We start from the raw sequence: 25,584 nt of genomic DNA on the forward strand, positions 1-25,584 counted from the left end.
ATCGTGTGTCTTGAGTTCTTCTGATGTCAGGCTGCATGCTGGAATCACAATGACAAAGCTGTTCAGACAGAAGCCTGGCGGGCAGAGCTGTGTGTGAGTCTGGCTCATCGTACGGCGGTGAAGTTGAAAAAGGGCAGCGCTTAGGTTCATGTTGATTTAAAAAAAACAAAAACGTAATCTCAGCTGTCAGTTGAGATGGCTAATGAAACGGCTTTGGAAAAATACACAATTCTGATTGGAGGAAAAGTGTGTACTTCCTGCTGTCCTCTGTTGTAAGTTTAGCAAACTATTCTTTTACTCTTGAAGATTATAAATAAGAGGAACTTTGTGAAATCAACTTTACTGGCTAAAAAAAATGTATTGTGTACAAAATTGTGTTGGGTAACTCGGAGCAAAGGGAAGAACAGTTCTGCATTGGTAAAACATTTGATCATTGTTCGTTTCTGTTTGAACCTGTTCCTTTGATAAGATCAGTTTCCCTCAGTAGCTGCATTTCCGTTGACCATATAATTGCAAAACTTGAACATTTGGAAAATAAACTCACTTAATGTAAACACAGCAATTTCAGAAAATTGTTTTTAGTTTTTTGATGAAAAGCTTTGGCGCAAGGATTAGGTGTTTGTTTTTTTTTTGCCGTATCAAAATTGGTTTGTTGTGCAAAATTGCAATGGAAACAATTTTTTTAAATCACACATCACCAACAAACGGATGCCATTACTGCCGCAAACCATGAAGAAGACAACAGGAAGTAGCTGGATGATATGACTTGTCGTGTGGACAAACCTATTCATGTGTGGGTTTAGTCGTAGTTCCTATTTAATGGAAAAAAACAAAATTAGTTTTTTTCGATATTAGCGGAATATTGACAAAGTTTTGAATACATATGTAACAGAAACGCAGCCGGTGAGACGCCTTGTGGTGACTTTGTGAATATCTTTGGTCGTTTTGTGTGAGCAGGTTTTCAGTTTAGCAAGCCGCACAATGTAAATATGTCTGTGAATGCTTCACAACAAAAAAAAGAACATTTGAAAAAATTGTGATACAGCAGGCTTCAACCTGAGAAGAAAATGTAAAGACATTGCTAGCCCTGTCGCAATAAGCAATAAATCAATTAATCAATTAATCACATGATAAATTTAAACAAACCCAATAATTTTCATTCACATGATTTATTGTTTTTTCTTTTTGTCTCTCTTTTTATCAAGAACTGAATGACTAAAGTCTTCAGTCTGGTGCTTTGGTCTCAACAAGATGGTCTCTTCAAAGGACAGTTTTGTTTACAGAGACTTCATAATTCATTTAATTTGTTGTTTCTGTTGTTTTGTTGATTTTTTTTGTCTATATTTGAAATATTTTCCATTTCCAGTGTCAAATGTTCTTTAGAATTTAAAGTCTATTGATCTTTGAGAATGTGTCAAATCTATAATTATGCCATTACCATTATGTTGCTTGAAAATGGTCTCAAAACAACAATATTATCGTTTATCGCAATAACTTCAGGGACGATTTATCGTCCAGCAAAATGTGCTACCGTGACAGGCCTAGACATCGCAACAGAATAAAAACATTTATTTGTATAAGACTGATTTGTTTCAGGGTTTTTTTCATGCTGAACTCATCTTACCCAGGTTTTTAAAAAACAGAAGTAAAGCAGGTTTTTGAAGTAAGCAACGCCGTCCCGCTCCACGACACCCCCGGCCTTTTACCTCCCTTTGTTTGCCGCTGAGCTGCTGCGGCCCGTGGATGTCACATTGTGTTCGCAACAAAAGCCAAGACTGCCCCGGCTGCAACCAGATTCATATTTAGAAAGGTCGCGATTGTGCTTGTGTGAATAGTGTGGCTCCAAAGACCGGCCCCGGGGCCTGTCAACCATATTCCGCTCCTTGGATGGTAACAGCTTCAGACTGCTGCAGTAAAATCCTCGTCTGCTCGCTCACCGCCTCCTCCCAGCATTTGTACGGGTCTGAGAGGAGGGATTGTGATCTCTGCACTTTTTGAGGCTGAATGTAGATCTTGGGGGAAACGCTTTTGTTAGTTTTTCAAACACTACCCTGAGGTGTTGTGTCGGGCTGATGGAGAAGGCTTGGTGGGATTGAAAACTGAGACAATGTGGTTTCTGACCCGGCGGGGGCTGGGGGGCTGAAATTAGCAGCCCTTGGGCTCCACTCCTTTTTAGCTTTTGATTAATGGCCCTCCAGCAGTGCAATGATAACTCTGCACCAGAAGGGTGTGATCAACCTGTCCGGTGGCTGCTGCTGAAGCCGGACTCGCACAATGTTGACCCGTCACTTGATGTCCAGCAAGTGTTGTGCCTCCCAACTCGTCCCTCAGCGTTGGAGGAAACGCAGCAAAGTGTGAAGCAACACCTCCTCCCTCTTTATTTCTTCTGCTCCGATGCTTTGTCGTCTGTCTGGAAACACAAACTCTCTTCTTTGCAACCCTGGCAGTCAGGACCTAAAATGTGTAAAAGTAAGAGGTTGTATCAGCTGTTGTCCGAGTTTATACAACTTAAATATCCTTTTTGTATCACTGGTTTTGACTTATTCCTCCTCGGTCCTACAGTGGCTTTCGAAAGCAGACATTCTTTTTACATTTTGACATTACAGCTGGGGGTTGGCATTTATCGTATCGTTTATCAGTTATCGTGATACATTTCTTATCGTGACGTGACTTTTGACTTATTGTTGTCACAATAAATTCAAATTAATATTTAAAGGCCCCCAAAATTGTCTGTATTGCTGGTTTCATTGTGACTAATTTCTTCACTTGTTAAATGAGAGAATCAATAAATGTCAATAAATATGAAAATATGATTAAATGCAGTTACTGTGTGCGGTTTAGTGATACAAATCACACTTCTTTATTTGACTGCTGTCCTAAAGAACCATGTTTCACATGGATGCAGCTGTTATTGTTATACAGTGACCTACAAAAGAGGTAATATGTAGTTTTATTGTCACTTTTTAAACTATCACAATAGAACCACAAAATAAAACTTAAAGTGCACCCCGAACATCAGTCACAAACTCGTAGTTTTTTTTTTTTTAGGTGTTTTTATGTGTGGATTTATGTGTTTTATGTGATAGATTAGCACAAATAGAATATAATTGCAAAGAGAAATTAAATAAATGCATGAATTTAAAAGTGGGGTGTGCATTTGCATTAGTTTGAGGCCCCTAAATAAAATCTCTTGAATTTAATTGGCTCACTTAATTAGTAGTTTGGTTCCTCTGTGTGTAATTTAATCTTCATATCTATCCGGTCGTTCTGTGAATGGCGGTACTTTAGAATATTAGAGGCACTGTGTAAATATGCACCTTAAAAACAAACCTGAAAAATGTGAAGAAGAAAAAATTTACATATTTCTTTCCACACTTTAGTCCTGATAAAATTAACAATGCAAAAAACTGGAACGTGTGCGGATGCTTTTGCCAACACTTAAGAGCAAGATGTAAATTCTGAGTTTCAACATGGCCTTCACTTAATACGCCTGAATGCAACTTTCTCCAGTGAGGTCATCCAAACATTAGCATTCATCCAGAGTTGGCTGCCTCGCCCTCTAAAGTTCAGTATTTAGTTTTTACTCCACATTGTTTGTGCTGGAATTAAACCGGTGGAGTTGATCAAAAAAAGTATGAAAACGTCCAAAATAGTACGTAGTCAAAATCTGTGTTTGAATGGTTCCAATGTATTGGTGCGTTATTGATTATAAGCCTATTTTTTGCCAACTAGCAAGCAGAAAAGAAATCATGTACCACTTCAGCAGGACATCCTCCCAGGAGTAAAAGTGATGAAAGCTTTAGTTTCTTAAGTGCTTTTCCTCACGCACATTTTCACGGCACATACAAGACCGAACTGCTTTGGTTTTCCTTCCCTGATCAAGAGAATATTGGGAAATAAAACATAACTGGAAAACAGATCCTAAAGATGCGATAGGGGAAGCAGAGGGCTGGGATACCGATGGGGTGGATTGGAGAGGATTTGGTCCTTTAAATAGAAGCACCTGTTCAGTTTGGATTAGTACAAAGCAGAGCTCTATTTTGGTTCACTATGGATGTTTCCTAATCCCGCTCCGCGACCCGACGGCTGCCTGGGTGCGAAGCCCAGCTGCGGCGCTCCAATTTGAGGTTGCGGTGAGTTTGAATCACTCTGTCCTGGCACGACACCAGAAAGTTACTGGTGCAGATTTCTGCACGGGTTGGAGGAAGCTGTCCTCTTTCTACCGCAAGTGTTAGAGAGCAAATTATTTTTTTACTTTTTTATTATTAGGCCTCTTAGACTGGGACCTGAGTTCCAATTTCACACCATAAACGTAAATGTGAGCTGGTACGACATTACAATGAACAGAATCCTTGGAATTACAGTTCAAAAGTAATTATACCTCCAGAACTTTTTTTATTCATTTATTTTTTTACATTTTGTCACATTACAATGACTATTTTATGAATGACATTTATGTGATAGACCGACACAGAGTAGAGTGGATAAATGTGAAGTGAAGTACAACAAAAAAAATAACAACTGACCTTAAATGCAAAACATAATGTGTAATGTAAAATGAGCAGAGCACATTCTCCTGACTGACTTAGACTTAGACTGACTTTATTATCATTTTGCATGCACAGGGAGTATACAGAACGAAATTTCGTTGCATACGGCTCAGGACAATGTTTTGAGGTTCCAATGTTATGAGGTTACTCCAGAATATAAATATAAATATAAAATATAATATAAATAGAATGAACCACGGTAGCGGCACCATCATGCTGTAAATGTTACATTTTGTCAGCAAACGCATATCAAACATGTTGATCATTGTTCCAGTTGTTATGAATCAAAGTCAACTCTAAACAGGTGGCGTTTTAGTCGAGATTTAAAGGAACTCAGTGTTTCGGCTGTTTTGCAGTTTTCTGGAAGTTTGTTCCAGATTTGTGGTGCGTAGAAGCTGAATGCTGCTTCTCCGTGTTTGGCTCTGGTTCTGGAGATGCTGAGCAGAACCAGAACCAGAAGACCTGACTGGTCTGGAGGGTTGATGTGACATTTTTTGTATGAATGCTTTGATTTTGCCACGTTGTACTTTCTTAGATGCTGGAAAGCGAACAGATTACAGATATTGTTAAAAGTAAACGTGCAAATGTTTCCTTTCAGCTGACTGAATGTCGCTCTTTTATTTTGTGAAATTCTTTGAGACTTGCCAAAAAGGCAGAGGCGGTTTTAGTGACACTTTAACACTACATGGCGTCTCTTTGTTTTTAGAGTTAGACATATACATATACATATACATATACATGTATGTCGTAACATTCTGCTAAATTCACTAAATCATTCTGATTCACGTAGATGTATCCACTCACAAATCTCAGCTAAAAACAAAAAATCAAGTTGTAGTTTATCTTTCATCTTCTGCTATCTTTTTATATCGAGCTCTAATTGTTTTCAGAAGATCTCCCCAGTCCCACCCAGCCAACTCATGAGGATTTTTTTCTGGGGTTTTTTTTTTCTTTCTTTTCTTTTTGGCTGACTTCAAACAGACTAAATCTCAGATGACTCTACTCCACCTATAATTAGGTCAGTGGAGGTATTTATAGACCGAGTTCTTTTTTCTTTCTTTCTTTTTTTCTTCTTCTCCAAGACCACAAAGCAAAAACTGAGCTAGTTTGGCTAAATGGCCCAAATTGCGCTCACAGTAAACAGCCATTATCACTCGCCCTCATTAGCGTCAGCCTCACCCAGAGTAAAATGCAGCTCGACAAATCTGCAACATGGACGTGCAAAGGAGATGCAGCCTGTGTTTGTATTTGTGTAATATTGCACAAATGAGATCTCCCCCCCTCCCCTTTGCTGTAGTGAGCCATGCGAAGTTAAATGGCTTGAAATCACAATGCGGTTATTAAATCCCAGTCTTCCCGCGAATGTGTTGTTACTGTAAAAAGCCCAGCGGAGCAGCTCCAGAGAAAGATCCCAACAACCCCTCTAAGCGGATCAGGCCTCACATATTGCTTCACAATTTCATTAGGGTGGAGGCAGGGGTGGGGTGGGGGCGGTGGGGCCACGATCACAGAGGCTGTCAGCGGAGTAATAAACTCCGTAGCAGATGGTGAGACCCGAGCGATCGGGGGAAGAGCCGTCCGCGAGAACTCCTGTAATAAGGGAGGTGAGCCACAGCAGGCGATTTATAAGTTGCCTCCTGCCTCCTTTTTCCGTATACGATATCCACAACATCCTTTGCTGAGCCTGTGAAGACCTGCGAAGTTGTAAATGATAGCGTTGCTCCATCGGATGCTGCTTTCCTTTTCAGCGTCTGTACGTTTACATGGACGCGTCGCCATTTATCCACATACAATATCACAAGATAACATCTGCAACTTAACTATGTGTGCGGCGTAAAGCTGAAGTTGGTAATTCTATACATTTTTTTTTTAAATTCCAACATATTTATTAAAATCATCACCATGTCTTGACAGTGTATAATATGAGAAAAAAAATCGATCTCCTCTGCCTTCTTTCAGTGCTAACTATAAACAACCAATCAGAGCCAGGAGGCGGGTCTCAGCGCTGTCAATCACCCTTTGTGTGATGCTGCTCATTCCCTCATTGCTCTCTGATACTTCTGCAGCTTCTTTCTGATAGCACAACCTATTATGAATGCTAAGGCTAGTTAGCATGGCCACCAATAAAAGGTTTTCCTGGGATAGTATGTTGTTTCTCCACCATTAGCACATTGGTACAGCGAGTACATGAGTTTGATTGGCAGCATTTAAACCCACCTCCTGCGTCCGATTGGTTGTTTTTGATCGGGAGCGATGCATTTCTTCAGATAGCAATAGTAGCTCAGGGAAATCAATCTTTTCACATATTAACTGTCTCATATTATACCGTCACAACATAGTGGCAGTTTTAGCAAATATGTAAAAAACAACAACATTTTTTTAAATAAAAGTTACAAACTGCAGCTTTAATCTTTCTCACTTACAATAGATGTGCAACCATTATGTTTAAAACCCCTAATGCACCCCTAATCGGAGCATTAGGGTTGCACCGATTTACTGGCCAGCCTATTTATCAGAGCCAATTTCGTCATTTTTGGGAGATCGGTGTTTGGCTCACACTGCATGTTTCCAGTTAGCAATAGTCAACCCACTGTTGCCTAAATTTTCTTGCTGTATTTAGTGACATTTCAGACAGAAAAACTTGGTCTAGACTTAAATCATAATCGGCAGGTCAAGCTTTTTAAAAGGTCGGTAATCGGATACCAGCCAGAAAACTGCGATTGGTGCAGCTTAACTTGGTGTTAACAGTTCCTCTGAGGAATCTATTACATTACAGCCACATCATATCAAATGAAAGACATTTTAAAATGCTATTTAATGGAATGGTAAAACTGTATTTTACACTCTATTCGTCGAAAGAATTTCTGAATGCACACGGCAGTGAGGGCTGGAGAATTATTCTGAACGCTGTTCTTGTTTCTTGTTATTTACAAAAAAAAATACAACAACAAGATAATCGCAAATCTGCTACAAAATTCTTCGGCAATGGCAGCTTTTTTCCAAGCCACAGCCACCAGTCGCTATCGTTTCTTTGATGTGCCTCATGCTGGCCGACCTGGATGCTCCATCTACTCTTCATTACTGCAGAAGCTTATTTTGTTGCTGGTGGGGCCAGGATGCTGTAACAGAGGCTGTGTGGGTTTAATGTCAGTAGCCTATATTTACTGCTGTTCTCTGGCAGCCTGCTTGCCAGCTAAGCAGAGCTCTCTGAGAAACGGTGTGTAGACTGGCACTTGTTGACGTAACATGCTAACACATTTCCCCCTCTTTTTTTCTTTTTTTTTAAAGGCTGCTTTTCGGGGTGAATGTGTCCAGTCATGCAGCTCTACTCCACAATGTGCTGCATGTTCAGAAAGCGGGTCAGTAGAGTTTACTGACCCTCGCCGCCCACTTTTTGTTCCTTTCTTTGCTCCCAAGTTCTCAGAGAACACAGATAGGATTCTGCCCAGCGCTGCCAGCCACTTTTTTTTTTTTTTTTACTAAATGGAATCATTGTGTTGTTTTGTTGCTGCGTGTTAAATCAATGGGACCCTTTGTTCTCCGTGCAGCACGCGGGACGACGAGGCCCGGCCCGTACAGACGTGTCATGATTGCGGCTTGCTGATTGTATAGACTCAGCAGTTTGGGGAGATTTTTTTTTTTCCTTTTTTTCTTTGGGTGTCATTTTAGAACTAGCACTCTGTCACATCTCAGTCCAATCAGAGTAGAAATGCAGGAATTATATCAGAGTTGCCATTGGATTCCCACCACACTTTTTTCTTTTTCTCAGCCACACTGGAAGGAAGTCTTAGCCACCGGTTCATTCGTGGATGTGTTTCCGTCTGCATGCTTGGCGGCCCGGCCTTCCGTGCCTCCAGTCGATTTCACGACGCTCCCTTGCAGGTTGGAAAAGGAAGATAAAACCTTGTTTGACAATTCACAATTAAGATTCCTACAGATGTGAGGCAAGCGCAGATGAGTTCCTTCTGCCGGAGGGAGCTGTGCGTGTGGGAAGTTGTGCAGGCGGAAATGGAGAGAGGAGGAAGAGCGGGCGGAACTGGCGATCTTTGGGGAGGTTCAGTGAAAGCACCTGCCTCGGTTCTGGGACTCGTGATGGATGAAGAGAAACAACTGAGCAGGGGAGAGGAGAGGGAGGCGGTCTTGATTCCAAAGCAAAGAACATTTTGTTCTAAATGGTTCCCTTTAGGCAGAGCAAATCACAGGGCCATGCTAAACATGGGGTTCATTTGTGTTCGAGAATCGATTATTTTTAAAGCACCCAAGGCTAAATGCTTATTGCTTTGTGAAACTCTAAAGTAGCTCTCATTAAAGTCTTTTCAACCTCTGTAGCCTGACCAAATGTATGCTTTCGCTGGTGTCATTTCAAGATTGGTTCTTGAAATAATTATTTTTTTGGCATGATTAAATCATTACTACGTGTTTCCAAATGTCCCTTAAGTTATAACAAAACAGCAGACAAATTGGCTCGCTGCATTGAGGCTGCACCAGATTTTTACTTTGCGTGCTAGTTGGCTGCGCTTGGTGCTCGTTAGTTCGCCGAACAAAGTCAGGAAGTCGTGTTTGGTGAAAACATCACAGGATTCCTTTTTTTTTTAATTAAACCCTGTCTAGTCATCTGAATAGGCCTGTCATGTTAAGCTTTGCTGGACAATAAACTGTCCCAGAAATAATTGCGGTACATTATAATATTGTTGTTTTGAGACCATTTTCAAGTAATATAACGGAAATGGCAACAAAACAGTCTCAAAGATTAAGAAACTTTAAACTCTAATTTGCATTTAACACTGGAACTTTAAAACATTTTGCATATACAAAATAAATAAAAGAAAAAACAAACAGAAACAACATTAAATGAATTATGAAATCTCGGTAAAGAAAATTGTTTCTAAAAAAATTAAAATAAAAAGGCCAAAGCACCATGAAGACTTCTGTCATCCAGTTTTTGGTTGAAAGAGATAAAGAAAAGAGAAAAACAACAAATAATAGAAATTATTGAACTCATTATCATCCATTTAATTGAGTTATTGCTTGTTGCGACATCTAAATAGGAACATATACATATGATGTTTGAACATGAAAGAATACCCTTCATTAGCAAAAACAACAACAACAAATATAACAAGAGAAGACAGAGAAGATTATACTGAATCTTCTTTCTCTGAACACTGGCAAGCAGAGCACTGACTGACACCAGTTCACAGACCATTGAGGCGTGAGTGTGCAGGGTGCAGGATGCAGTCGCCTACCTGCAGCACTGAATGCTTCAACACCTGCTGAATGCTCTGAGGACTGGGTCTTTAGACTTCCTCTGGGCTTCCAGAGCTATCTAACCAGCACTGCTCAGCTGGAAGGAACCGGAGTTGATCATCGTCTGCTGCCTATGCCATTAAGTACCTCTCCAGCTGACAGCAGAGTGCACGGCTTTACGAAAAGCATTGGTGTGGAGTACACAGCGTGGGAATCCTTTTCAAGTTTGCTTGGATAGAAAGGAGCAGTCTCTCAGATTTTTGTGTTACTTGTACTTTAATGGAAAGAATCAAACCTTGAAACCTTGGCAAATCAAAGCTTCAGATCCATCCACTGATTTTTTCAGGGTCAAAGTCTAGAGACTGGCAGTGCTACTTTCTAACCCTAATCTTCTTCCCTTATTTGAGTATATTGTCGTCATTGTTGCGAGTGGTATGGAATAGGTTCTCCATCAACTCTACGTAATCTTGTTTGTTGGCTACTTCATGCATAATTATCTCCTCGTTAGTACAGTGGTGAGTATCCCCGCCTGTCACGCGGGAGACCGGGGTTCGATTCCCTGATGGGGAGTGAAGTTTGTTTCAGGTCCCTCTTGAAAATGAGATCTAGATCGCAATGGGGTTTACCTGATTAAATAAAGGAATATTATTATGTAAGCTCTTGCATAGCAGGAGGTTTCCATCTCTGTGGATTGGTATCGTTAGAGTCTTCAACTCTTTTCCCCCAAGCACACCAAATACCAAATAACTTTCTGTTAAACCTTGTCTGAATCATTTAGATGTTCACAGGCAAAACTAAAACAAACCTGTACATGTGGCTTCAGTACAAGGCAGTGCATTATCCTGCAGTGTGCTACCTATGGCGTTTGTGGTGACTGTTGTCCAATTGCCTTCAGATCATTAACAAGCAACTCACTTGCAGTTGTGTTATGATTGTCTACCTTTTTCTTGATCATCCTCGTAAAATCACGAAAGACATTTTCAAGTATTACACCAACATTTATCGCCTTTTGTATCAAGCGTCTTGTTTGTGTGTTCTGAAGCCCATCCCGCCCATAAAATGGATCCTATGGACCAGTGTCGTTGGTTGGTTGGTTGATCAGTTGGTCAATTATTGTGGCACATGGGCCCATAACCAAATTGTGTGGCAATCACTGAATATGTCAGGACAGAGCAAGTTATGGTACATAAAAATCAGTCCCAGGTTTAATGAGTGATGTTGCCCTAACAGCCAAACCTCAGTGTCACAAAGATGAGGATTCCCAGACAAATCACTTTACTCTAAAAGATTTGGTCATTTTGTAGGTACCTTGGTGCTTACACCAACAGCAAACTAGAAAAAGTGTGAAAGGTCTCATCTGTTGGGAAGAGTGAGGATATTTGTTTTGTGTTTATGTATATAAGGAGGACTGTCCTCCTTATAGTTCAAACTATAAAGAGGACAGTTTGAACCTTCAAAGAGCTTTTGAAGGTTCAAAAGCTCTTTGTGTTGTTCTTGGTCTGAAAGACAGGAAAAGAATGAATAAAGTGGCCATTAGGACCAGAATCTCTCGCGATTTCTTTCTCTTTCGAAATATGCGGACGAAACAATGGGGAGCGTTTCCACCTTGGAACTATGGGGCATCAATAACAGTTCAGAAACAGCAGATAAAAATCGTTATGCTTTTTATTCACAAGAAATCTGATGTATCAATTATGTTAACTTGGGTGTTGCAGGTCATGGGTAACGTAATGTTGTCGAAAATCTAAAATCTTTGACAAAAATGTGTCTAATCTGTGTTTGTTCACAGAATTAATAATTTGGATGGATTGTCTATTGTGGTACACCCATCCATCGTATATAGCATTGTGTGTTGCGAAGGGGCTGGTGCCTATCTACAGTTATTAGCTGAGACACAGGGTGCTCTTTGGATAGGTCACCAATCCATCGCAGAGACACAAACCATGAACACATGACCTCATAGTCTTGTTTTTAGACTTTTGGAGGAAGCCAGGGAGAAACCACACAGACACAGGCTGACCATGCCAGGATTTAAACCCTGGACTTTCTTATTGCAAGACAACAGTGCTACCACCACCACAGTGCCGAACATCATGAAACAATGTTTTCTTCTCAAGCTGTAGAGGGCAAATTCTGTTACTTCTGCTACTTGTGTTATCTTGCTTTGATTCAGTTCTTATCCTCAGTGAAAATTACCCTCACAAATACAAACATTTTTACGTAGCATGGCTAAATGCGCGTGTGTGACATCAGCAATTCGTGAGATGAAGACGCACAGGGAGGCACATGTGGACAGCTGTGGTGGGAGGGCAGGTCTGGTCCCGGGCCTACTCTGTCATAATGCATCCAGCCATGTAAGCACCCAACGGAGGCGGGGCTGTTCCGGCGCCCACCACCACGCCACAAAAACCTCCCTTCAGTACGAAGGTGGTGCACTTCATATGGAGCACATACACTCCATTGTGGGCTTTAAAAACACACACTTTTAAAAATACTGAGGTGTTGGCTTACTGAACAAAGAGCCCCTTGTGCTGAGCAGAGACCTTACATTGTTGATGCCTGATAAAAGGGTATTTCACGATTATGAAGAGGAGGAATGTTCTGATTTTCTTTTTCTTTTTTTGAAAGAACAAGTTATGTCTTTTTTTCCCTGCTTTTATAAGGCAAAATTTGAGCCACGCTGAGGTGGGTGGTAGTGATTTCAACTTACTTGAGTTAACCGTTTTGAAGAAAATGTACGTCTAAGAGTGGTTTTACTACACCGCAGTTTTTTCTTTTAACCGTTTTGAAGAAAAGCTACTCGTAGCTGAACACAATCTCTGTACTACTCACAGCGGGTCGTTTCACTGAGTGCAGAACAGGAACAGTTTAACCAGCCAGACACTTTCACAGGCACAAAGCCAAACACTTTACATTAAAGTGACTTCTTATGTATATGATCTGCCTTTCTCTAAACTTGTTTTTCATCTGCTGACACGGTTGTGCCATTTGGAGGTCAAGTAAATATGCAGTATATAGAAAATCTCATCCGTTGATGTGGTCGTTTTGTTCCACCTGTGAAAAAAAAAGCCAAAATTTTACACTTTATTTGAATTATTATTTGAAAAATAACACAAATGTCCCTCTAATTTTATGTTATTTTACACAATTTTGCAAAATGAGTTAAACTAAACATTACGATTAAGCAATCTCTTTTTACTCCTACTTGGGTTATCTTTTCACTGCTGGTTGACTAACTATGGAGATGTGACTGTATTTTTAGTTTAATATAATTTTTTGCTACTCTACCCACTTCTACAGCCAAGTGATAAGATAGTTGGAGCAGAGTTTTTCTGCTCAAGGCAATATGTTTATCAAACACACCGTGTTGCTGAGTTCACATGAAGCAGTCAACAACCTCTGAAAGACAAATAAGCAGAATATTCCTTGAGCGTAGGAAACGAGCAATGTGTTTATTGAGCTGTGACATACTACTGTACCAGTGCGTGAAGCTGCAGAAACATCATTGAAATATTCACATTTACACAGGACTGCAACGACTGTTGGCTTGCATAAGTCCAACCAGATGTAATGTAATATTTAGCGAGTTGGACAATCTGATGGCAGCTTGGACACAAATGAGATTCTTCAGAATGCTAATAGCCTTTTGAGTGATGGACACAAAGATAAGAAAGAAGAAAAGAGGCAGAGATTGCAGCTGATGCTGTCGTTGCAAAATTTGCCGATATCCTGCAGGTGTCATTTATTGTTTGCATGCAAAAAAGCAGGGGAAATGTCGGAAGATTGTCTGAGCGACAAACGGTAATGGAAATATATAATAAATATAACTAATAAATATTTGAGTTGGCTTTTCAAAGCCTGTCTGTTTATATTATACAGTTATTAATTATTGTTCGGGTCAATCTGACAACGCCTGACTTTCAGAGTCTTTGTACTAGAGGCGCACCGATTGATTGGTCAGCAGGTCACCGGGCCACGATTTTCAGCAATCTGCTGGTACTTACATGTGAAATCGATTTGATTTACATTTATGTAGCCACAACGCTGTTGCAGTTGGGTTTTTTTTCTTTCTTTTTTTTGCAAACCTTATACTCAGGTCACTTTACTGGTGGTTTAGTTTGTTTTGTTAGTTTGTCCTCTAATGACTGCAAACCTTATAGTTTTTGTAAAAGCAAATTAATGCAGTGGACTTTGTCTTTGGTAAGAGGCTCAAATCAGACATGGTTTTAAAGTGGTAAAAAAGTTTTGTTTATTTTTTTAAACTGTGAAAAATAAAAGACTAAAAGTACTGACCCAGTCTGGTGTCATCCATCTCTGCCGTCCTCCGTATCAGCCTGTGCTTGAATCAAACTGATTGATAAACAGCTTATTAGGCTGATGGGCTCTGCAGGGGCAGAAAAAAAACAAAAACAAAACAACACATCGGCTAATAAGCTGGAATTAAAATCCAAGCACAATTTGCTGAGGCTTGGCACCGGCCACTTTGCCGGTTTAGCTTTGCCAATTACCCGAATGGGAATTGCATTATCGCACAATATGGCTAATGCTGTTATTTTCATACTGCGGCGCGCATCCTGCGTAGTTTAAATGTTATTGGTGGTATGTTTTTAATATTAAGTTGATGAGCTGTGTTTGTGCTTCTGATTTAATCAGTTTCTTTGGACTTGTCAAAGAATGTCCTGATTGAAATGTCACCCGTAATAGAGTGTGGACAAGTAATCAGCCTTTCTGCCTGGACAGACGCAATATGACACACATTTGTGTGTGCAATTTAGTTGCTCTGTTCTTCTTCTTCGTAATTTGGAAATGTATCCCCCAAAGATTTCATGAAAAAACCCCAAACCTTTCATAATTACTAAAGCTGCTTTTCTATTGCAAATGTGCGCAACATTGTCGATATTCCACTAAATTTCACGCAGCAAGTCATTAAATAACATGCAGCGCCGTCGTCTCCTATCACTTTCTGCCGTCTTCTTCTTTGGCGTTTCCGTCAGTAATATCCGATAGCATCGGGCCCTGCTCTACCCATGTTTTATTGTGTTCGTTTGTCTTATTTTGAGGGCTGTTCTGTTTTATGGAGAGCAGCTTGTGTTTGTGTCGTTTTGGACTCGACCTCTCTAAAGCCAAATCTCAGTTTCCTTCAGAAAGCAAAAGGAGAATTGGATGGAGCAGCTTTTGGCTTGGGTTTGCTGTAATAGTCACAGTTATGCTGGACAAGGTGGCAGCGCGCGAGGCTCGGCTCCAGAGAGTGAAGGGTCATTGTGCATTCAGCACACAACTATTTAGGTCAACAGCTTCTTGACTTGCTTCCTAAAACTCTGAGTGTGTTGGGTTGATCCAACCGCCTTCAGTCTCCGTGTGTCTTTTGCTCTCTATTTATTCCTCAGCCTGTGTGTCTCTGTGCCGGCTGCTGTAATTTTGGACTACCTCCTCGGGTTTCAGCTCAGTTCCAATTATGTGCTCCTTGCTTTTTCTTGGAATAGCTTTGGAAGCCTGGTGATGGATCATAGCTTTGTTTTGGAGCCAGCTGGTTAAATCCAAATAAATTAAAAAAATGCATGCATCCGACCTAGTATTACGTTTGTCTACAGCTGTCAGGTAATGTGTATACCGAATGTTCAAATCACCACCATGCTGACAGCAACTTTAGAACAGCCGTACAGCAGAACTTGAAATTCTCAAGTTTGTTGTGGTGTGCTGTAGGGAAATAAAGAAAGAATAAAGTTTTTTCCATTATTTCTGTTCAGTTGGTTGATGTATATGGTTGAGTTCTGCGTACCAATATTACTCAAAAAGTAACATTTCCAAGTTAGAGGTTGGAAAATAAAATAAATATCCCACATGAGAGAGTATCAAAAGTTCAAGGTTTTTTTGAACCTGCAACCTCAAAATCAAATTTGGTTGCCATGGATATACAACTTAGGTAATGCTGCAGTTGATAAAAAGAAAATTACAAAGAAAGGTACATTGCACTTCTAAATCTTTTCAAATTTAGCGGTGCTATAATACTTTGAAAGTAGGCAATGCAATACATTGATACAAATAGATACAAACTGTTAGATTATGACAAATATTAATAATTTATTCCTACCACGTTAACTGTTTTAAATGTGAAGCAGCCATATTTAAAGAGGCTTTAGGATTCCCCAACGCATTCCGATTTAGAAAACTCAAACTTTGATTTTGAGGATAAATCTTTTCTTTTTTTTTCTGATTAGGAACTCCAAAAATTTAACCATTTTATTTTTTTACATGCTTTTTTTTTTTAAGTTCTTTAAGGCGACATTTGCTCTGAATCTGTGCTACATAAACACATAAATTGAACTGAAGGTGAATTTCGGATAGAGGAGTGAAGAGGTCCTAAATGAGGAACTCACAGCTGAGCGTATTTTAAGACGACAAATTCCACTGGAGCACTCTTTTGGTGTGACGGCTTTCACTGCCGCTTAAGTTTAAAACATCTGTTTCTTAAAAAAGAAAAAGAAAAGGAAAAAGATCTGTGATGGAATCCAACAGTTTTTTATGGCACTTTTACAACAGGTTTTATAGGGTGAACACCATTCATTCTCCCTGTTGCTATGATGACTATACTTAACTACTGTAGACAGCTACCATCTATTACGCCGCTACCTAAAAACAGCTAGCAGACCAAAACGAATGGCTCTGTTGCCTCCCGAGCGGTCGTAACTCTCGGCGCTCCTGACGGTGGCTGCACATGTGGGTTGTGGTGCTTAGAGCCTAGAATAAGGTCGCCGAGGAATGTGACGGAGGAAAAGCCAACTTTCTTTCTCCTCTGTACGTGCTAGCCTAGCAACTGGAGGTGTAGCAGGCTAGCGGTGGCATGCTAGCTAAATCCACTCTCTTATCTGTGTCCACACCCTTGAAAGCCACTGTCCGTATCGTGGGGACGTGTAGTTTCATATTTGAGATTAGAACTTGGTACAAACACATTAACACACGCACACGCGCCCACACACATAAGGACAACAGTTGTGCTAGCCAAAACTGCTCCAGTCCAAATACCCACAAATATTTACTACGCTTGTCTCGCTAAGCCGCAGTGTATTTTAGCTTGTTGAGCCTCATTTATAGCAGCTGACCCATGGTACTGTACTGGTTTTTAGTTTCCCACGGAGTGTGTGTGGAAAAAAAAAAAAAAAAAGCCAACACACATGTCCTCCGCCCCTTGGGGGAAGTTCTGCCCTTGCCTTGCCCAACACACAGTGGATCAGAGTGTGTGTTTGCTGTGCCTCTGTGATGGCAAATCTTTCCCCAAGCTGTCTTTCATTAGGAAAAGTAATTGACGTTTATTTTATTGGATTATGAGAGCAGGGAATGGTGATTTGTTGAGTACTCCCCGCCCCACGTCAGAGGCATTTCTCATTGAGTCGTGGTTAGCGAAGATGACCGAATCCTGTGGACGTCTGTCCTCTTATACAGTTTAAAACCGATAAGATAATGAGAGATTAGGCAGATATTGTCTCGTCTTGTTAGACGAATGAAAATGGGAGCTAATGTGCCAACTCGTTCCTCTCACTCAAAGAAAACATTTCGAGGGATCAGTTAGAGCCATCTGCTCATCCCAAATGTTTATCTACATTGACCAAAGAAAAAAAAAAAGCTTTCAAGGCATTACGTATAGAGCATCATTTTTTTATGGTCATTGATTTAGAAGGGGCTTCTAATTCATATTTACAACCGAACTGCGCGCTCGGCTTCGGGTCAGGTCCCATTCATCTGGCAATCAGATGTTGAATGGAATATAAATCATTCTGTAATGAATTTCCATGCCCTCTAGTCTGTCAGTCTGTCTATTATTCTATGCATCCTGATTCTGCCTCTCCTGCCAGTGTAGTCAAAAAAAAAACAGTATTTCTAAATGTCTCAAGTTAGAAAAGAACCATGTTGAACTGAACTCGTCGGTTAATGTTAAAAATTTCCAATACTGACATTTCTTTAACCCCGTATTTTCCCACTCCGGCTCAGTTTCTTACTGGATGTTTCCGTCATCTCGCATTGTACGCTCCACTACACTTGGTGTTTTATTTTGTACTAATCAGAAATCATACCACACGTGTAAGTGAGTGGTAGATTTGTATACAAATGACAACATTTCAATGCATGCTGTTAAAATATTTCGCTGCATTTATATTCCAAAACCTTCCTGGAATAAAAGAATCGTTGACCGGTTTTAAAGAAAGTGATGCTTTCCTTCAGATCACAATCATGCAAGTTTTAAATATATAAAAAAAATTATAATTCAATAATAAATAAATATTGTAAACTTCTTCATGCTTTGAAATTAATTTAGTTTTGCTTCACAGAGTATTTTTTTGCTAAATAATCACTGTAGAATCCCAGGTTGTAATCCTGACCAGAACTCTCTCTTTTTTCTACTCCGACCGACCAAACAAGGATGACCGCGAAGGTGAAACTCACTGAAACTTTGTCAAAGTTTTACCTTTCCCTGAAGCTTTGTGTGACTTTATGGGAGACATTCAGTGTAATTGCTGTGACAGAATCTTAGTTTTTAGTTCTGCTGCTGAAAATCACAGGAATTTTTATCCCCACAGTTTTTTTTTTTTTTTGGTTTGTTTTCTAACATTGTCTAAATAAAATGCCCAGATGGAGAAATGTATTTGAAGTTGCATATTTCTACAGAGTTTGAATCAATAGCTTTTGATTTTGACCTTTTTTTGTCACATTCTTTTTCTGTGCTGCAATTATTTTCCTCAGATCACAGCAGCCATACTCAAGAGGAGTTTAATTATTGTGTTTTTGCAAAGAATTTCACACATTCCCACTGTTAAAGCTGGAATTTAATAAACTGACGGGTAGTATTGCGTGTATTTTAATTCTTACTTGTATTAAATATTTCAAAGTAGTGAAAATCTTGCAGGAAATAAAATAAACACAGGCAACTGAAGGATCTGGTAAAATCAAAGATTCAGGGAGAAAGAAATGTTCCAGATAATATTGACAAAAAAAAAACAATATTCCAAATTACTAATGACCCCGTAGATTTCATCAGTTTTCATACATGGCAAACGATTCAACATAATCCTTTTTGGTGATAAATTACAAACTAGGAATGAAATTTGCAGCGTACGTCTTGCATGTTTTAAAGTTAGAGTGCGAGCTGCTTTTCTGGAACAGAAAAATAAGTTTTCTTCACCAGGCAGCGGGTCGATAAATATGTAAATATATGTAAAGGCAGACTTTGGGGGCAGAGTACTTCATTGCTTTTCATGTGGCCTCCTTATTATTAAAATGCAAATGACTGTGAGCAAAAAATGCACATGGAGATGAGCGTGCGCCCTTCAGCTTCTCAGGTTTCTTGGTGTGTGAGAGGCAGCCTTGGTCAGTAAATCATACTCAAGAAGAAAATGATGCCAAAAACTATTAATATAAAATAACAATGAGAGCTTAAAAGTGTTCACCTGCAGGATTCATAAAAATGAGTCAAAAGACCTCTTGTGTCACATTAGGACCCTGTTTTATTCCTAAACTTTCTCCTAAGCAAGTTGGACCTTGGGTAGACATCAGCCAGTTGGCAGCAAAGTTCTGACTGAACAGAAACAAAAGAGCTCGGTTAAATTGGTTGGTTTGATGGAGTCGGCCCAGATTCCAAGCCTACATTTTTAATGGGGTTCGGTTTGGGGCCATTTAAGGACATGATGTAATCTTGCTTTATCCATTCCAAAACCAGTCTAGGTGTTCATCTGGAGTCACTGTGATAAATATCCTGTTGGACTGCCCAATGTTTAACAGTTTAGCTGTTAAAACTTACTTCATAGTTTATGAAGTAAGTTGTGTCTTGACATATCCAGACAGAGCTTTTTCTTCCCCTCTTTAGTTCAGGTATTTAGGTATAAAACTTTTCTCCAGAAGCCAAGACGTTTTGTTTGTCCACATTGGTAGCTATTGTGCATGAATTATTTATGGAAAAGTTACCGATTCCTCTGAGGCAGATGACCACATATGCACCCAGAATATATGGGTTAGCTGTTCTCATCCCTATTGTTGTTGACAATTGTTCGATGTTTGAGAAATATCACTTGGTGAAGGCTTTTCAAACGTTCCACACTACAAAATAAGTAATACAAGCACGAATGATTCGTGCTGAAATTGTATCGGGTTAGTATCGGTATCGGCCAACATTCGAAGCTCTGATATCTGTATTATATCAGAAATGAAAAAGTTGTATTGGGACACCCCTAGAAAAAAATGGTTCAAACGCTGGGACAAGTATCTGTAACCACGTGAGTAAGACTAAAATTTAAAGTAAAACTCTATAAAGACATTATTTACCTTTCTAAAATGTTATCCAGAAACATGTTCTGTGTTTAGAGCTCACTCTGAAATCTGCTCTGCCTTTTGTGGTGTCCAGGAAAAACATATCCTTTATGAATGACACTGGGAGCTGAATTTCATTTTGCCTTCTCAGACTGTAAAGTTGTGCTCCTCGCCTGACCTTCCTGGAACTGCTCGGCTCCACGCCATCAGAAAACATCCCCTCTATCGCCTCTGACAACAGTCTCTGCACTTGTGTTGGGGTGTGTGTGTGTGTGGGTGTGTGTCTGTGTGTGTGTATATGTATATGTATGTGAGAAATACTGAATACTGTGTGCTGGGACGCTGAGTTTTAGGAGAGCAGCACGTCCCGAGATAGTACGGAATAAGTGATGCTGACATTTCCGTAGCTTAATTGGAGAGTGGGGATGATTTTTGAGAGAGGGGAACAACATCCATCAGAGACCAATGTAGAAAAATTCTATGAAGGACTCGTGAGGACGCTGATATAAATATAAAAAATATTTCTACTTATGCCTCGGAGTTGACCTCTATAAATCCTATTTTTTTGTGATTTCCCTGAAGACCCTGGTCTTAAAATCTCCTGATGGGTCAAACTGATCTGACCTGGCAACAGATTCTGGATCAGTGAGTGTCAGCGGGCGACCTGTGTGAGAACAGGCCTCCCCTGTGATGCTTTCTGGGTTCAGACTTAATGAACTAATCAATAGGATGGCTCACCAGGAGTTGAATACATTACTGTAATTGTTCCCAGTAGCCTGGTGGCATTGCCCGGTGGTACAGGAGCCTGTCAAGTTCAGCTTTGGCTCTAATCCACATATAAAGCACGTTTTCCTTAAGGAAACATCTATAAAATGTTAATTATTTTTAATAGCATACAGGTTTGTTCATTAATAAGTCACACTGTAGCTACATTTTTTTATATTAGTGTCATATGACTTGAAGTCAACAGGAAAAAAAGAACATTGCGAATGACTTTTAAAGTGAAAGGTTTGCCAAAGCATATGTTTAACTCTTTTAGGACCTTTTGGTCATGTCTCTGAACTTATGTCACCAGTGTGATTTTTGCGGTTTCATCTTAAGCCGTCTGCTTTTTCTTACTCCTGTGAGGCTGGTAACTGAACACTAAGCTGCTTCAGAGGTTATTAGCTAACTCTGCATAAGGGTCAGGTAACTGTGGGTCTTCCATGTTATTTTAGTGTTTGTATCATAATATTATGCAATTTTCTATGGTTTTAATTGTCAAAAGTTGTATTGCTGGGATTCACTGATCCATCATTAACAGCTTATTTTCAATCTCGCCCGAGGAATGGCCTGAAGTTGACGCTCTGAAAGGACGTTAGGCTGTAACACTAGCGATTAGCCTGGTTAGCATAACTAACAGTCAACATCAGTCTTTGTGTGTATTCCCTCCAGAATGTAGACTGTTTACTTTATCATTGAGACTGCCAAAAGTCCCGGTCCAGAATGTTCCATAAGGCTGAACCTCAAAATGATAAAAAAAAAAAAAAAAAAAAAAAGAACAACTTTGCTGTCAGTCATTTAGCTTTTTGGTTATGTACCAAAGACAGGCCGTTTAGCCTCTGTGCCTTTTTGACATAATGAGTTTAATAAATTAATTAATTAATTAAAAGCAGATTTGTTTGCACTCAAGTCTGTTTTTGAGTATAAGTAATTCAGTTAAATTCAAAAATACTTTATCCCTAAATAGGGAAATGAAATGTTGTCATAACTCACATTATTCACATTTCTTCAAAGAGTCATGGATGGTGATGCACTGGGCAGATCTGGACGGATCTCCGGTAGCAGTCAACGTTTCAACAAGTCTGAAGAGGCTTCTGACTGAAGACTGTTGCTATTTGACATTCTCATGACTCTCATGTCACGCTAGCAATATTTTTTACAGCAACTTGTCCTGGATGATACTGTCAGTTGTTGGCAGAACTGCTAATCCAGCTCATTTGCTTTTGCCGCTCCTTTTTAAATCTGTCTGGCCGGATTGGTTAGAGACGCTGAAGCCTCATTTCCAACTCTTCTGGGATTTGGGGTCGTAGCTCAGGTATTGCTCAAGCTAATCAGCTGCTCCTAGCTGTAAAAACACCTCATTGCCACAGTTACGCATCATAACAACTGTCCAAAGGTTAAAAAAAAGAGTAAGAGAAAATGTTCTCCAAGCTGCAGAGCATCCAAAACCAGAGGGAGTAATTATCCGGACATGCCATGCCTCAAACAAACAAACAAAAAAAGAACAAAAGTCTACAAAAAGAACAAATCAGAAGTAACATAACAGCGCTACGTCAACCTGCTGCCACCATGGATGTGGTTTTTAGATCTCCTCTCAGTCTCAGTCAGGTGGTGGAATGAAAATTGTCACCTCTTATTCTTTTGAAGGCTGTTTTCGTGCCTCTGTTGTGACTTTGTGTTTGATGTTCAGAGGCTGCACACCGGCACCTTTAGATGCTGATTGGTTGGAAGGGGCGCCTGCTCGCTCAGATCTCCCGTTTTCTGTCTTGGGGCGTTTCGATTGTCATCAAGAACATGCGGCCCAACTCGGTCAAAGTCATTACATTCCTGCACTTTTGGCAGCGAGCGCTACTGAATGAATCACTGCCCGCAAATTGGACAGCTGATTGGTTTTCTCCCTCTGTTTAATTATCACACAGTAAAATAGACTAGCAAACAATGTTTATAAGAACTCAGTATTTACTTGTTACTCCTACGCTATTAACGAGCGAGTGCGTGTCCCTTAATTAGACTTTTCCGCCCACACTGTCAACTTCCAGGCGACTGAGCTGGCAGCCATTAACTGCACTCCTTGTCTCTTTTTTTGGCAGCAGCTTCCCACTGTGGGTAAAAATACACAAGCCTTTGAAAGGTAAATACATCGTTTTTTGTAAGTTGTTGGGACCGCTTGCTGTTGCGTTTGTGTGAAGATGCTTTGAAAGATTTGGACGAGCCTTGCTTTGTCGCCAAAGCTGCGATGGTGGCCCGGCGCGTGACGGCGACTCCACAGAGAGCCGCTTTGATCTTCGCTTCTTGTAAAAGTAAATGCGGCATCTGTCACAAAACGAGCCACTGAAGCCGCGTTGTAGAGAGACCGAGGCCGTGAAGATGACTTTTGAAACGCTCCAGCCATGGAGTCGGGCGGCTTCGTGTCAGTTCTTTTTGACTGACTTAAATGAGGGAAAGCGCGAGTTTATTTTAAAGTCAGCCTGCGACTTTATAAATCTTAACTTGCTGCTGTCATTTATTGCAGTGGATGCGGAACAGACTAAATTCATTCATCCATCCATTTTCTGTTCACCCTTTGTCCCTAATGGGGTCGGGAGGGTTGCTGGTGCCTATCTCCAGCTACGTTCCAGGCGAGAGGCGGGGTCACCCTGGGGTCACGCCAGTCTGTCGCAGGGACATACAGGACAAACAACCATGCACACACACACTCACACCTAGGGAGAATTTAAAGAGACCAATTAACCTGACAGTTATGTTTTTGGACTGTGGGAGGAAGCCGGAGTACCCGGAGAGAACCCACGCATGCACAAACTCCATGCAGAAAGACCCCAGCCGGGAATCGAACCCAGGACCTTCTTGCTGCAAGGCAACAGTGCTACCAACTGCGCCACTGTGCAGATAAATAATAATACTAAGTGATACTAAATGAGACTAAATTCGGGGATAAAAAAAAAAGAAAGTTTGGGGTTTTTCGTTCTAATTTAGTTGTGTTTTTTTTTGTGACGTTTTATCTAATTCGATAAGTTTCAATTCGTTTTGAAGAGCGTGTTCGCTGGTTTTTATTAGTTATTATTCGATAATTATTATTGTTTGGTTTTACTTTAGTTCTTTCTATTTCTATTGTAGTTTTTGTCATAGTTTGGTTTATTTTTAGATGCAGAATTCAAAGAGGTCAAAGCATTATATTGTGATGACATAGTAGCGAATACTCAACAGAAAAAAAATTATAATTGTTGAACAACCAACTGACTCTGGGCTTTTCTCCCAACTTTCGCTGTCGCCATTTTGTGGGCTAGCATTTCAGTTTGTTTTTTTTATTATTTATTTCATCTAGCTATAATAACCCGGAATCCATCACTGTAGGAAAATAACTTAATAAGCCATTTATTACAATAAGTTGTTCTGAAAGACAGACTCTGATATATCTTTATATTAATAATTTCTTTGTACTCCATTTCTTTTTCTCTCTGACCTACTTATGTATACCACAATGTGCTCTTTACAGATGTAGCAGATGTTTGGGTAACACTATTTAACGGGGTGTGCATTAGACTGACATGACAATGTCATATACGTGATGTAGCACCTGTCATGAAGATGAGGCAGTTTTCATAAATGTTTACAACTGTTGTCATGAAGTCATTTGGTAAATAATGATGCTTTTATTGCAAAATTATATTAAAAGTCAATTAAAATGGTCAACTTTGCATTAAAAGTATCATTATTTACCGAATGACACTTTGTGACAACAGATGTAAACATTCATGAAAACTCCTTCATCTTCATGACAGGTGTTATGTCACGCTTGACTGTGTCAATCAGTCTCATACACACCCCGTCAAATAAAGCCTCACCGATGTTCGTAATGGGATGTAGAAGCAATTCTCAATCTTCTTACAACCTTATAACCAACAGGTCTCATAAGTCCTTTATGCAGAGATCCATCTGAATTTTTTTTTTTGGTCTGATTTCCAGTCCCTAGTTTTTGTAAACTTTTGATCTGTAAATACTAATTGTCTTTTGGAACAGCCAACTATAAACAGCCTACATTGTGACACTATGTTGTAATCAGTTGTCGCGTTGTGGCAACTTGCGCGTAACCAAATAAATGCAGTTTAAATTTGTTTTTCTTCCTTTTAGCACATTAAATGTGCGGCCAGCAGGGCTAGCATTAATGAACCACAGGCTTCATCTTTGTGTATTCCTCAGAGAGTTTTGTTTGTTAACTTTGATATGCAATTAAGCTGGCTTAGGTGATGCTCAGAGCAGCTACGCTGCAGTGACTGCCGGCTGACTCGGGTATGATAACTCACAAACACCCACAGGAAGAAAATTAACAGTCCCGAGACACCTGAGGGAGGTCAGCCGTGACTGCTGCCGGTGACACGGCCAGACGAAACCTCCCACCAGGTTGCCACACAGTTGATGACAAGAGAGAGGCCGGCTCTTCTTAGCAGCTCTCTATATTCTGCTTTAGCGGCTTTTTTGGAGCCACAGCTCTGAATAATTCAACGAAGCAGAAGAGGACTGTTGGGGCAGCAGAGGAGTTATGGGTTGAAGATGAAACTCAAGGCTCAAGTACCAGAAAATGCTTTTTTTTTTTTGTGACGTCAGAATTACCTCGAGTGGCATGTTCAAAGGGTCGAGTGAGCTTATGGCGAAGATTTGCGCTATAAGAGTTGGAGTCATTGTGTCGAAACGCATGGCAGAATAAGTAGGTCTGTTTGTGGAATATTGTCCC

At 40.1% G+C, this 25,584-nt stretch overlaps 1 protein-coding gene and 1 non-coding gene across 5 annotated transcripts in view; both read left to right on the top strand.

Annotated features, from left to right (window-relative positions):
- zdhhc8 (zinc finger DHHC-type containing 8) overlaps positions 1-25,584 on the top strand; it is a 76,200-nt gene that overhangs the window by 34,755 nt on the left and 15,861 nt on the right. For 2 of the 4 annotated variants that reach the window (XM_023343421.1, XM_023343422.1), the window contains exon 1: positions 8,245-8,432. The exons of the other annotated variants lie outside the window; for them this stretch is intronic. In XM_023343421.1, the coding sequence (XP_023199189.1) occupies positions 8,260-8,432 (173 nt within the window). In that variant the 5' untranslated portion in view covers positions 8,245-8,259. Of the gene's footprint in view, positions 1-8,244; positions 8,433-25,584 lie in introns of those variants that run through there. 4 annotated transcript variants of the gene reach the window in all.
- Positions 10,296-10,367, top strand: trnad-guc. Its single transcript has one exon. It is a non-coding gene; the product is annotated as a tRNA-Asp (tRNA).

Source organism: Xiphophorus maculatus, chromosome 12, assembly GCF_002775205.1.
Source record: "Xiphophorus maculatus strain JP 163 A chromosome 12, X_maculatus-5.0-male, whole genome shotgun sequence".
Taxonomy (NCBI): domain Eukaryota; kingdom Metazoa; phylum Chordata; class Actinopteri; order Cyprinodontiformes; family Poeciliidae; genus Xiphophorus; species Xiphophorus maculatus.